Consider the following 14,192-nt stretch of genomic DNA (forward strand, 5'->3'; position numbering starts at 1 on the left):
TAAAAATACAAAACTATGATAATAATTATATATGTCATTGAAAAATCTTATTTGTACCAAATAATAGTCAATGATTCGAATACATGCAACAATTTTCAGTTACGTTAGAACTTGTAACATTCTTACTCATTATCTGAATTTCAAATTAATACTTTCCCCTTCTGGAAGAGGAAAGTTACTTCACCACGCGTGTTTAGTATAGTTTTGTATACTGCAACTGCAACATGAATGACTAAATGAGTTACCTGAATGTTATGCATGTATATTGTAACAAATATAAAATTCTTACATTTTAATCGACTTTGGAAGTTGTTAATAAATAAGTGAAAATATTAATTTTATATTCATTGACCTAACTTCGTAACTTTTTTTGGTAAGTGATTCAAGAGTGAGGTTATGTTACTTTTAAGGTTTACGTCTATACTAGTTTAGAAAAGTGTTCGTACAGAAGAATCAAGCGTATACAATATTATCGTTCTAGTGTGTTAATAGTGTTTTTATGCAATGAAATTATTGTTACATGTTATACAATAATAGTTGTACAAAATTGGAGTTGTGTGTCCCTAACCAATAAGCCACTCTATTGCACATGTTAAAATTTTTCATTCCTCTATAACTGCGTTGCAATTTGATGCATTTGATTTTTTCTCGAATGAAGTAATTATTTTTTCTATTGCAGAATTGTTAAAAATAGTAACACTGAAAAACAATCATTTTGGTAATGTTACAACATATTCAACGGAATAATTTCGTGTTTACACATCTCTTTCATCATTTCATCAGATGTTACAGTTCAGTTCCGAATGATCTATTTCGTTCTTATAATAAAATACTAATGGAACAAAACACTCAAATAAAAAGACTAGTTTTTGCAAATAGCAGTACAGCAGTACAGGCGAGTAAAAGAATTATATGCAAATTAATGATTAAAATAAATACCATATTCATTGTAATAAGTTATTTCGATAATAGATTCTTGGAACTGGAGCTTATGGAGCACCAAGAAGTATAGTTATCACCACTGATCATGTCAATTATATATTCAATTGTGGAGAAGGAGTACAAAGATTAGCTCAAGAACACCATTTTAAATTACTTAAGGCAGAACATATATTAATAACAAAACCCGATTGGAAAAATATTGGAGGGTTACCAGGTATGCTTTTGTCAATGCAAGAGACGGGTCTACCTGAAATAACAATACATGGTTCAAATGAAATAGCTGAATTTATAGATATGAGTAAAATATTCTCAAAATATAATAACTTACAATTTAAATTTGCTTCTATCGATGAATCTAAACCATATGAAAATGATGTACTATCTATATGGTACGTTCCTATATCTAAAATTCCAAAGGGTAGCAAAACTCAATCTTTGAATACAAATAAAGAAGATCTGTGTGACTCGAACATTAATGGGAAAAGAATCCTTGACTATACAGAAACGGAACCGGATTTAATGAGTGCAGAAAAAAAACTAAAAACTGATACAGATGTATATAGCTACATTTGTGAAATTAAACCAAAACGAGGAAAACTGTCACTAGAGAAGTGTGTAAACTTAGGTGTGAAGATAGGTCCACTTTTACGTAAGTTGAAACTAGGAGAGGACATTGTATTAGCAAGTGGAGAAATCATTCATGGCAATGATGTTTGTTTGCCAAGTGGACCTGAGTCCACTATAATCGGTACAGTTAAAATTATTTAAAAAATTTGAAGTTTTATATCACTAATTATTTAACTCTCAATAATTTATGTTTATAGTTGTAGAGTGTCCTGATGAGGATTATTTAGAATCTATCATAAATAATACTAAATTCTTAAAGTACCATCAAACTGCATCAGATGAAGAAAATCAAAAAATATTTTACTTATTTCACTTTACACCAGAGGATATTTTCAATCATCCAGAGTATCAGGCTTGGCTACAGAAGTTTCCATCAAGTACACAACATGTAATATTAAACAATGAAAACAATTGCATGGGTAGCGAAGCTGTTTACAAGCAACAATATTTAATGAACAAGATACATCCTGAATTATTTCCCTTGCTGAGTGAAGACAGTTTGAAAGAAGAAAAAGGAGTAAAACATTTATAAATAACTCTGTGAAACATAGTTTAACTTTCTCCTTACAAAATTCCATATTTTGTTACAGACGATAAATAACCATTTTCATCGAGCAATAACACTACAAAAGGTGACGATTCATCCAACTGTCATGCCGATTACGGGAACTAGGATTTGCCCAAGAGCAGAGGATTATATGGAACTTCTGGAGATAGACGATGTTAAGGAAGCGTTGGAGAAACTGAAAGTAGATATCTCCAAGAAAACAGAAGAATTTAATTTAGTTAATGCACCAGAATATCCACGAATTGTAATGCTAGGCACTGGTTCTAGTTCACCAAATAAAGTAAGAAATACTAGTAGCATTCTTGTGCGAATCGATCAAAGTAATAGTATATTACTAGATTGTGCAGAAGGCACAGTTTGTCAAATTATTCGATTCTTTGGAAACTCGGAAGCCAAAAATATTTTCCGTAGCATCAAGGTATATATGTTATCTTTATTTTACTTTCTATATTCTTAGATTATTTTCATTGTGATTTTTCCTTGCAGACCGTTTTCTTATCGCATAAGCACGCTGATCATCATGTAGGCGTCATCGGTTTAATGAAAGAAAGGGAGAAGCTCACAACGGAAAAATTATTTTTATTATTACCTCAAGATATTGAGAAATGGTTAAGATTTTACGATCGTATGGAGCCTATTTCGCATTTATATAATACGATATATAACAGAAATCTCACGACTAATTACAAACTACCATACATCCAGCGTGATATATTCCTTAAATACTCGAATATTAAAGAGATAAGAACTACACGTGTTAAACACTGTAAGGATTCTTTTGGCATATTAGTAATTCTAAACGACGGTAAAAAGATCGTCTACAGGTAAGTTAAACGAAATTGAAACTACATAATATAAAGCGGCAGTAACAAAATTTTTCTCATATATTTATTTTAGTGGCGATGCTATGCCTTGCAATAATCTCGTAAATTTGGGTCAGGATTGCGATTTACTGATTCACGAAGCAACTATGGAGGATAAACTTTGGAAGTTAGCAGAGCTGAAGTATCATTCAACAGTATCTCAAGCAGTTAACATTGGTAAAGCAATGAAAGCAAAATTTATTTTGTTGACGCATTTCAGTCAGCGATATTCAAAGATTGCACTATTGTCAGATGAATTCGATAACGTTGGCATAGCTTATGATAATATGGACATCAAGTTCTCGTATTTGCCACTGTTACCTCTTCTCTATCCATTTCAGAAATTAATGTTTAGTGAATATTACGACGAGGTAGAGAGAAGAACGAACAAAATAACTGATCAAAAATAATATTTTGTTAACGGTTAATGAATTTTTATTTAAACGTCAGAAATATAATTCTTGTAATGTTAAATAATTTTTGCGATCCATGCAGTCAGAAATAAAACATTGCACAAATAATCATTGAATTCTGATTCAAGCAACTAACATCGAAGGATTACGATATTAATAAATGCCAAAAAACTTGTTTTGACAGTAGCATTTATTGCTTACATAATACACTTAGTTTGCCCCGCTTTCCTTAAAATAGTAAATAATGTAAATTACGAATAGTTCCATTGAAAATAAAGTTATGATGTCAGATCTCTGTTGTGCATAAAAAAATAGAGAGCAGATAAAATATTGTATTGTATAAAGAAGAAAAAAAATCAAGCAGATCCAAAATTAATATCTTTCCTAGTGTCGAATCGAAATATAGGTGTAGATGGGAAACTATAAATGTCGACAACAAAGGATAAAGCTTTACCTATTTTTAGAAGCCCTTACACTCTAATCGATAAAATACACGCCCAAGTTCCACATTAAAAGATAGAAAAACGATTCATGCTTCCATTCGTTTTGAAGTGGGCTACAATGTAAAATTTTGTTCACAAAAATAACTGCAAAAATGTTTCGATCATTGCACAGCTCGCGGAATGTGAATCTGTTATGTAGAAAAAGCGTGGTCTCTCAAATTACCCATATATATTCGATTATTGCATCGACTTTATAATGTTATGTACACTAGATAGCAAGTTTACACTAACGATGCGTTTGTGCGTTTTTTTATTAACGTTTTACCTACTGAAACACATACACCAACTGTTTAATTAGACCAATATTTACAGCCAGTTGTAAACTGTCTGTTGCATACTAAAAATGGCGACAAATGTACACTAATGTGACAAATTATGTAATATAATTTATAAGATAGTACTATAAATTGTAAATAGATAAGAAAATAATGCGTGGCAAATCCTGACCTCTATTGAGAATAATTGTATTGTGTCAATAAATAAATTGCTTGGATTTTCTACTCGCTAATAGCCAACTTATTGATTATTAGGCCAGTCGATAAAGCGTTAATAACGTATGTTTGAGCAATATAAAGTATCTTTATGTTATGGAATGATTAAGGATTGTTAACTAAGACACTATTTTACCTGTTGACATACTTCGTAAATGTGCTGTCTAGTGTAGAAATGTTTTGTATAGGAATTCAAGCATCGGAAGTAGTATTAATATTAATATCGAGACTAGAAAACTGAATTCTTTTTAATACTTAAACGATTGGCCAGATTAATACTTTCTATTTTACTGCATATATATATATACAGTGTATTATGTTGTATATATATATATATATATACCTGGTTCTTTTTTAGATACTTGCTTAACTAAACGGTTAAATCATAAATCATAAACAGCATAAAAACTGGTCGACATGAGAAACAATCACCTGTGGATCTAAAAAGTTACTGTAATAAATTCTCACTTGTACCATCTATACTTCTTTTAAAGACAAAACATAAACGAAAGGAAGAAAATTACAAATAATATTTTCGTAACACGGAATAAGATTGAAGATTTGTAAAATAAATTATTGTCCTTGGTGTGGTAAGTTTGTCAACCGATCGAACGTTTAATGTTAAAGAAATAAATAATATATCGAGTAACGATTCGAATCGAGAAAGGAGAAAGTTTCAATTTACATGAAAACAGTGAATTCGTATCGATTACCTTTCTTTAAATTAAGGAACGTTATAATAGCCTTAATTCCTTTGCAGACATGTGAATGATCAGTCTTATACGATATTTCTCGAGTAGAAAAGTCATTAGAAGTAAAAGTAAAAAATTGTAGAAAAGTCAGTTCGATAATTGCACAGTACTGTCCGCTTAATTGTCCTCAATTTGGGATCGTATTATTAATTGAAGTACTCAAATATCGATTCGATTAGTTTATGAAAAAACAGGCAAGTTTAGATATCTAGACTAGGTTTCTCCAAAATAAAGGTCCAAAAATTGCTGATGAACATTAAAGCGGGTAGTACTGTACTCCTAATTAAGTACTCAATAGGAGCCCCTTCTGTACTTATAAATATGATATTAGATTACGTTCGAAGCTATAAAAGGGCAGTGATTTCAGCTATGTTCCTTTCAAATTTGACAATCTCTTTTTTCTGGATGTAATTTTAAATTTTGTCAACTAAATTTCAATTCGTTGAATAGATTCACTTGTTCGTTCTTTTCAAAGCGACCTTCGACTTATTATATTCAAATATTGAGCCAGTTTGTTTAAATAATGCGACAAAACAAGTTCAGAAGGAACATAGCTTTTACATGTTCGTTTGATTAGAATTCCCATTTGGTAGCGGACTCGTAATCTGTGTCTCCCAGACGCAGTGCCCCGTTTTTACCTGCAGTCAGATATCTTCCTTCAGCAGTATGCTTGATGCAAAGACGAGATGGCTCCCTCAGTTCCAAATAAAAGCCATCAGAAGATATGTCAGAGTCCACATTGACTCCTTCACTATCTGCATGCCAGTACTTACCATTTTGACCTGCGATACAAAACCATTTAGCATCTAAATCATTCTATCTTCACAAGAAAATGTTACCTTTAAATCTAACAATTCCCTGTTCGCATCTCTCCACTCTAATGGTCTCATATATGGCTTTGTTACATTCAAGTTTCGAACTGGATGCACTCTTAGGCCCTACGAATCCTTGTTCACATCGCAGAACCAAAACGGGTCTATTCATCAAGTAGAAATAGTATTTAGTGGCGCCCAAGTCTGCTCCGTTCACTGAGTCTGCATTCGCATAGAGGTGTCCAGAGCGTTTGGTTGCCAGAAATTTGCCATTGTTGGCACGCAAAGCCACTGTACCATCAGTGGATTGCCAGACCAAGTCAAACAGAGCATTGGAGGAACGTTTGTGCTCCGATGCTTGGATTCCTCCACCAGCCTCAAGACTCCAGTAACGGTCCTGCATGGTGCGCACGTACCACCTCTTGGTGACACGATCAAATTCCAATTGGAAGGTCTCATGTCCAGAGATTTCATCCTGGTTAGCTGTTACATCAACGCCTGTAATGGAGGTAATATGAATAATATATGTTTGGTCCCTTCAGTGCATTCATTATTACATGTTACAGTAAATATATAAATACCCTGTTTCACAGAAACGTATCGTTGGTTTAAAGCAGCGACAAATGAAGCTTGTGGCAATGATTCTTCTAAAGAAAACAACTCGTCTCGTGTCACAGTTGTAGATCTTGATTTTAAAACAGCTTTACTTCCAATGGGTGCTAAGTATGCTCCATATAAATCCCTTTAAATAATAATATTCTTCATTATTTTTCAAAGATCTCCAATAATATTATAAGATAGCCAAAATATTAATATATCAAACCTGAGTGCAAGTAGTCCAGCATGAAACTCAGCCGCATACAAACAATCGCGTGTACAAGAGTCCAAAAGTTTTCCATCGCGTGCTAAATATTTATTGTTGCAAGTATGAAGTGCATAGTGTCCACCTTCGGATTTAGTATTCTCCTGGCTATTGTCTTCCATAGAAGCGGGACGAAATTCTAAGGTGAACAGAGTATCCTCACCCCAAGGGACTGGTGCATCTACATGAATTTCATCCTGTGTGGCACTCAAATGAGCAAAACGCTTCCTTCCAGCTGATTTCAGATTGACCTATAAAAAAAAAATGATTTAATTTCAATTCGTAAATTTGTAATTAAATAGTAGATTCCTTAATGACTTACTTGAGGTCTAGCTGCAAGGTGCACAAGCCAGTATTCTGCCTCACCCGGAGCTTTGGCCATGCATTTGAGTTCATCTTGACTTGAACCCAAGAAATATCCACGCTGGATGTTTTTCAATGCCCACCTTCCACTTCCTTTAAAAAAATTAATCAAATATTCATGTATGAATATGAATAATTCATTGTATAAAATAATCATTGTAGACCTTTTTTTTAATGTTTTTCATTAACAAAAAGTTTACAACTACCATCAGAAGCCAATTGAATTTGAAAAGAACAGCCAGGGTCTGATGGATCTTCTGCCTCACAGGTAACATTTCCAAACTGATCCACAGCCAGATAACGATCCAAGTGAGATCTAAGGTAGACTTGCTGTTCACTGCCCTCCAACATCCACAATTGTTTCTTTTTTAGACTGGATCCATTTGCATTGATTTTAAAACCAAAGGTTTCTGCTGTAAGGTACTTAAACTTTCCATTTATTAATCCAACCTGAAAATACATATACATTTATTACGAAAATATTTATGCAATTAAATTTTATTTTGTATCCCATTTAATACCAACTTAAAATTTTTTTTAGAAAAATTCTAACAAATCTTCTTCTTACTAAATAAAATATATGAAGATATCAAAATATTGTGCTTCATTTAATTCTAGTAAAATGTTTATAAAAATTAAAATTTTAATTATTTCTTATTAAATATAAAATTTATGATGACATTTATTCATATTTTTGTGTAAGATTTATTATTTATGCACCGTAGAAAACATTGCAATGACTACGCACTTTGTTCGAGTTTTTTCCTCAAACGTTTTATGCTGTATGGGGTAGAATTCTACCCCAATCGATCTTTCAACGCCTCTGTTCGAGGACTAAATGGCTACCAAGGTCATTTACTTGGATTTCGAAGTATTTAAATGTATTACCCAAAATGATCAATCCCGTTTTATTTTTTTTGTAGAATTTACACTTTTACAATAAAAAATATGATCTATACTACGTGTTAGTGAATTAAGGTTTAAAACAATCAACTACAGACAATTAATAGCTGTTATGATAAAGTCGACAATTCCGATAAAAATAAAAGCACGAATATATGCGAGATATTTGTAAAATTGAAATAAAAAATACAGTTTTAAGTAATTAAAAATTACCGTCCATCCTGTCTTCTCGTTTGTATTTTCGTTACCGAGGTTCTCAGAACCGTTCGTCTGCATCATTTACTTGAATTGCTTCACGTTTAACTCAAAACCTGATTTAATAGAAAAACAATATCATTAACAGTCTTATGGTCATGCGGATTCGTTCGAATACAATATAACAAGTAATCTTATTATATCAGATCATTTACATTTTATTCGAACGATCTCATTCGCTTGAACAAGAAATTATTTGAAAATGATTTATTCGTATAAAATCAACTTGATTTCTCTATGTTGTTTTGAAAATAATAAATTAGTTGGAAACAATTTGTTATTTTTGATTTTACACGTCTGATACGAGGTAGATAGTAGCAGAACATGAGGACATTTTCAGGGTCAAGATCGTGTTACCATAGCGATACAAGCCTGACCTAGCCAGAAAACTCCTACACAAGCAGCTACTCGTTAACATGATTGAATATATTTCTATTTTTACACGAAAATCTCTTCTCTTCCAAAGGGATACTTTATTTTCAACTCTGAATTCAGTGACTCATTTGTACGTGGCTTCCGTCTGGGTGGGGCCAACTCGACGAATGGAAAAGACGATAAAAGGACCTTTCGCCCTTTACCAAAATTTTCCCGTTTCGCACGCAAAACGAGATCTCCCCAAGAAACGTTTCGTTTCTAATATTGATCGTGTATATTTACAAATATTCCTGTTTATTTATTTTAGCCAAATTTTTGGTCAAACGCGAAACGGATAGGAAAATGAATTTGTTGTAGCATCGGTAACTTTTTTTTCCAGTCACCAGAGACAAAATATCAAAACACAATACGCTACGCACATTTGCATTACAACTATGGCGAGGACGTTGAAACGGCGACAAAAATGAAATGAGTAAATGTAAAAAAATAAACAATAATTGTGTTCAACGTCAAAAAGCGATTTGTAAAAGCGCAATGTAAAATCAATAACACCATGAGAAGACCGTAAAGGGTAACTTCATTTGGTCAATCCTAAAACACCCAAGTCCCAAAATTCAAGTGAAACTTATCTCCTCGTAATAATTCGAAATTTGCGTTTAATCCAGAAGTAAACATTAAGAAGAAAACAAGAGAAAACGCGGAAATGTTGCCATGTACATACATTTTCAAAATATATAGTATGAAATGTATATCCGAGTTTTATAGAAACAGCGATTGAGAAAGCAAAGAATAGCAAAGAATCGCTAATGTATATAATCCGTACAACTGTTTCACGATCACGAGTCAACAATTAAACAGATGTATGAACCCTTGGACGCCGGTGGCCGGGTCAATCTCGTGCCGTCACTTTGAAAAACGAATTTCTCAAATTCGGACGATCAACTTGTATCTTTATCTGTCTGTACCAAAATCGAATAAACTTGTCTCTTGTGAAAACATTTAAAAATACATATAAAAAAAATGTTGAAGCGATGATCTGAACGAGCCTAAGCATCGCCGCTCAAGAGAATTATAATAATGTAGAAATTACAAAGCTTGTTACCAAGCAGATAACTTACCAGCTAGGGAAACAGAACGGAAGTCGTAGACGTCGTAGTGTAGGATCACCGTAAAACAGACAGTACACGCAGGAAGTGCGAGTCACGAGCAACAAATTACGTTCGTCACAACAAAGACACCCGGCGACTGACTTGATTCGTTCGTTCACTCGTTCCTGGTCGTGAAAAGGATCCCGTAGGACACGAGACGCATGCGCGATGCCGGCACTGGCCAGGACTGTGCATAGAACGATAGAACACAGTGCGGCGACAGTCGTTTTCTCTAATGTCACGGTATCATCCCCACCATTTCTCTGCGCAGAGATCTGCTTGTCTGAAAAAGCTACAACTTCAGTTGTTGCGATTTCCGATACAGCTACCTGTGGGCGGTAGTATCGCTTCGTGAGCCAATGAGCGTGCAGGAAATCACTCTCGCGCCGTCTGTACTGGCACGAGACAACGGCCAAATCGCACGACGATATGGAAGAAATACTGTTTGAAACATTAGATGCTTCTAATGTACCCCTATCGTAATGATTTCTTCTAAATAGACGTAGAGAAAATGAATCCAGAGAGTTTGTAACCTGCCTGCAACATTATCTTGTTTATATTTTATAGGAGAATACGATGCATTTGATATTAATACCGTAACAAAAGTGGCGAATGTTATCGCAGACCGTTTTTCGAAAGATATCCGTGGCTCATTGATAATAGCTGTCCAGCGTGTTTACATGCGTACTATATATGATGTTAGGTCTACGATGGGACATCTATTATGATCATTGTCTCGACTCTTCTCGCCAAGAAATCATAGAACGAGGAACGAAAATTTCATCTCTTCGAGGATCCTGTACGGCCCTGCGCGATTCTGTCAGGATATCGCGCGTGCGCGGTTTCAACGAAAGGATAGCGATAGATAGGGGATAGAGAAGGAACGAAGGAACGGTGGGGACCAGACGTACACATCGAACTGTCGGGACTGTCGACTTTCCGGAGGGCCGTGAACTGCAGATCGACGACCCTGCTTTGCGATCGCTATTTTCTCAGTTGCCGTTGCAACGAGATTTTTCTGCCGGCACAAAAACATCGCACAATGTAGAATTCCTAAAACTTTGATGTAGATCGTCCGTTTTTTCGGAAGTAGACGCTTGAGAAACGCCTCGTAGTCACAATAGCTGTTCCCTTTAGACCTTACGAACTATAAAGTTGTAGGAGTTATTATGATTCTGAGAGCACTACGGATGTTTTCTTTTCTTTCTAGAGAATCTTCTCTTGGAGACATGCAAATTACTATCTTCAAGCGACCACGAAGATTTGGAACGAAACATTTTTTTATTATTATACATTAACATTATTAACATTATTAACATTATCATATTATTTTGAATACGACGATTGAACACGGAACGAAGGAATGTGGCTGTTATTTTTGCACCGAACTAATTCTCGAATCTCCATTTTCCAAATATTTGAATAGCATTCGTGCCTGCCAGATGTTGTACAGATTATGTCTACAAATGTGCTGAATCTATATAGTTGGTAATTTAATCTTGATGCCACAGACAGTTTACAGTTAAACGCTATACAGTTATTTCGTTCTATTTGCGCCACGATATAGACCCTCCGCGATCGCAATTAACGTTTTTAGAAGGAATCCTGTGCCACTTGTGGATTTGCCAATCTAAAATAATAATACCTTCCGTGGTTCACCTTGTATTTAAATAAAGTATACAGATGATTTGCTGAACAAATCCTACAAATACTTTTGATCGTCCGTTTTACTCTGTTTATCGACATTTTGCATTGGTTGCCAACTTGATCTGTTCTCAAAGAAATCAATTCCGATGAAAAATACCCGAACTAACTGCGTAATCGAAATTTTTGCTTGGTACTGGCATTTCTTTTGTTGTACGGAACAATGAGGTGTTGCAAAATAAATTTGCACGTTCCAAACTGTCTGTCAGACTCTTTGGATGATCGATTTAACAAATTATCCACAGAGATTAATTGTGGAAAGGCGAGAAAAATGAAGAAAATGTTCTTACGAAGTTACGCAACATACAAAAATAATATATCAGAAATATGTATTCGTATTAATTGGGTAATCAGAATCTGCTCCTGCTTAGTTCAGGAAGTCTGAGGACTTTCGAGCGTGTCTAACGAGTGGCTTAGACTAATTTGGTTTTTTTCCCGCAGATCGCGGACGCAGAACAATTCTAAATCTCATTCCTCGTGGTTACGATTAATTGCAATCATTTATCCGCGCGTTCTGTGCTCACGACACTACATACGATAATTGGATGGTAGTTTGCAATGATTCTAATTAGACTCGAGATCGAAATTACATATGTATTAAGCTCAACGTACAAACGATATGCGCACGGTACCAGGCATCATTCCATTTAACATAATATTTATGAACAATTTATACTTTTTATTGCACTAAACTAAATGTGTACAAATTGTGTGTAAATGGACGATATTGTTTTTGGATCACGCGTTCGCAGAATTGCTTTATACTCATGGCAAGTTACAATATTTAGTATAGGAACAGTTCGGTTGGAAATAGTTTGCGTTCGCAGACTGCTAACCTTGTCAAGGACAAAAATTTCCGAGATAACCTAGATGCGTCCTGCAACGTCGTTATAGAAACTGTTACTGACGGAGAGGAGAGGAGAAGAGAAAGACTAAGGGTTCGTTGACCGTCGAATAGAAGCCAGGAGCGTGACTGTAACCGTACCCGTGATCGTGATCCTGATCGTGATCGTAGCCGTAACCATGACCGACTTGCGGATCCTAAGAAAGTTCTGCTTTAGATGTTTGCACATCCGATATTAATAATATCGAAACTATTAGGTTGTAACATAACTACATTTGCATTTGTGACTACTAAGATATTCTTTTTTTATAAAGGAAAAAGGATATTTGATAATAACTGATCTTTTATTTGCTAATGAACAGTAACAAATTTTGATCAAACCTAACATAGCAACGAGAAAACGAAGGAAGGAAGCATAGATGAATGAATTAGAACTATTTAAAGTACATGCGCATGTGTGTACATATGTATTTTGTACAGCATAGAATTATTAAACAATTTTCAAAAAAATAATCATTAATCAATTCTCTCCTTGGTCATTCAATTTTGTTACAACGAACGGTGTTGCATTCATCTCTGTTTATAAAATAAGGTAAATGTATTGTTTATGTTTTGCAAAATTGTTAAAACTGTGTGCAAATGCACTGTGTTTCATCGTTTCTTTTGTTGAAAAAATAATTCACATATATATATAGTCGAACGAATACTTTTGTAGATCAATGACAAAAATATGATAGCAAACGTATTCTCTTAACCGGGCCTATATAAGACCTTATAAATATTATTTTTTATATATTCTTAAAATAACTTTAGAAGATATGTCTGAAATCTGATACATACATATATGTAAGTCTGCTTGATATGGAACTGGAAATACATAATATACATAGATGGCTCACTCCATTTCGATTACGGAAATAGTTTAAACCTCAAAAGCGGGAATTTGTCAGAACGTTTAAAAGGTAATATGGTAGACAACGATGTTTAACAAATATTTGCAATTTCATAAGTTGAATATCATTTGAGAAATTATTTTTACTGTATAACGTGTGTGTCTGAACGATCATATACATTTAATACGAATTATATATGCATTCAACACTAATTTCCTACTTAAATACGAAATTTAGAGGTTATGTCACGTGCAACCTACTTGTGGGCGCATGCGCAATAAAAATTGTTTAAAAACTAAAGAGTTCTACATCTCATAGTATATTTATGATTGTAATATTCGAGAACACTACTGTATATGATATCTTCTCATTTGTGGTACACTGTATTATTACGTTATCAATCATCTGGCTTTCGTAGCTTTAATTGGTCACGTACTTTAAATAATGTTAAATAGTTACATTCTACGTCATTACACATTTTTTTTGCCTTCTGTATATGTATACAGTGATATTACTGATTATTCATAATTGAGAAAAATCTGTGCAGAAGAAATTACTGTCGTAAAAACGATTAATTTCAAATGTACACAATGAAACGATTATTTTGTGAATAATTAGTAACAACAGACGATGTTTAAATAATTCAATAAATAAAGAGATATCCCACATTAAAATATGTTAAAATATTTATTCTTATTTTTTACTAATTATTATTAATAAGTTTTAGACACTGAAAAATGTTTCCTCTCGACTATTTACGACTGATAAAAATGACTCACAGTCAGAATGACCATTATTCAGTTCTTAGTGATTCAATAAATTTGTATTATGAAATACTGTTTAATTTATACGAAACAATAAAGCATTTTATACA

At 33.8% G+C, this 14,192-nt stretch overlaps 2 protein-coding genes across 2 annotated transcripts; one reads left to right on the plus strand and one right to left on the minus strand.

Annotated features, from left to right (window-relative positions):
* Positions 1–721: 721 nt before the first annotated feature.
* Positions 722–4,424, plus strand: RNaseZ (ribonuclease Z). Its single transcript, XM_033465593.2, has 6 exons — positions 722–895; positions 973–1,690; positions 1,767–2,086; positions 2,160–2,555; positions 2,624–2,961; positions 3,035–4,424. The coding sequence occupies exons 1-6, from the start codon at positions 722–724 to the stop codon at positions 3,408–3,410; spliced, it is 2,322 nt and encodes a 773-aa protein (XP_033321484.2). The 3' UTR covers positions 3,411–4,424.
* Positions 3,586–9,994, minus strand: singed (fascin domain-containing protein singed). Its single transcript, XM_033465614.2, has 8 exons — positions 9,848–9,994; positions 8,313–8,410; positions 7,403–7,646; positions 7,156–7,289; positions 6,795–7,084; positions 6,553–6,713; positions 5,999–6,469; positions 3,586–5,941 (listed from the first exon to the last, which is right to left on the minus strand). The coding sequence occupies exons 2-8, from the start codon at positions 8,376–8,378 to the stop codon at positions 5,733–5,735; spliced, it is 1,575 nt and encodes a 524-aa protein (XP_033321505.1). The 5' UTR covers positions 8,379–8,410; positions 9,848–9,994; the 3' UTR covers positions 3,586–5,732.
* Between the last annotated feature and the right edge of the window lie 4,198 nt (positions 9,995–14,192).

The sequence above is a fragment of the Megalopta genalis genome, chromosome 5, assembly GCF_051020955.1.
Source record: "Megalopta genalis isolate 19385.01 chromosome 5, iyMegGena1_principal, whole genome shotgun sequence".
NCBI classification, from domain to species: domain Eukaryota; kingdom Metazoa; phylum Arthropoda; class Insecta; order Hymenoptera; family Halictidae; genus Megalopta; species Megalopta genalis.

What these genes read in the sequence shown, in the direction of transcription:
- RNaseZ (XM_033465593.2), top strand. Translation starts at nt 722, where the DNA reads ATGTTACAACATATTCAACGGAATAATTTCGTGTTTACACATCTCTTT. An exon ending in ATAGCAGTACAGCAGTACAG is followed by an intron (nt 896 to 972) that starts GCGAGTAAAAGA and finishes TTTCGATAATAG; the next exon opens with ATTCTTGGAACTGGAGCTTA. An exon ending in ACCTGAGTCCACTATAATCG is followed by an intron (nt 1,691 to 1,766) that starts GTACAGTTAAAA and finishes TTATGTTTATAG; the next exon opens with TTGTAGAGTGTCCTGATGAG.
- singed (XM_033465614.2), bottom strand. Translation starts at nt 8,378, where the DNA reads ATGATGCAGACGAACGGTTCTGAGAACCTCGGTAACGAAAATACAAAC. An exon ending in ACCTTGCAGCTAGACCTCAA is followed by an intron (nt 7,085 to 7,155) that starts GTAAGTCATTAA and finishes TTTTTTTTATAG; the next exon opens with GTCAATCTGAAATCAGCTGG. An exon ending in ATACGTTTCTGTGAAACAGG is followed by an intron (nt 6,470 to 6,552) that starts GTATTTATATAT and finishes CCTCCATTACAG; the next exon opens with GCGTTGATGTAACAGCTAAC.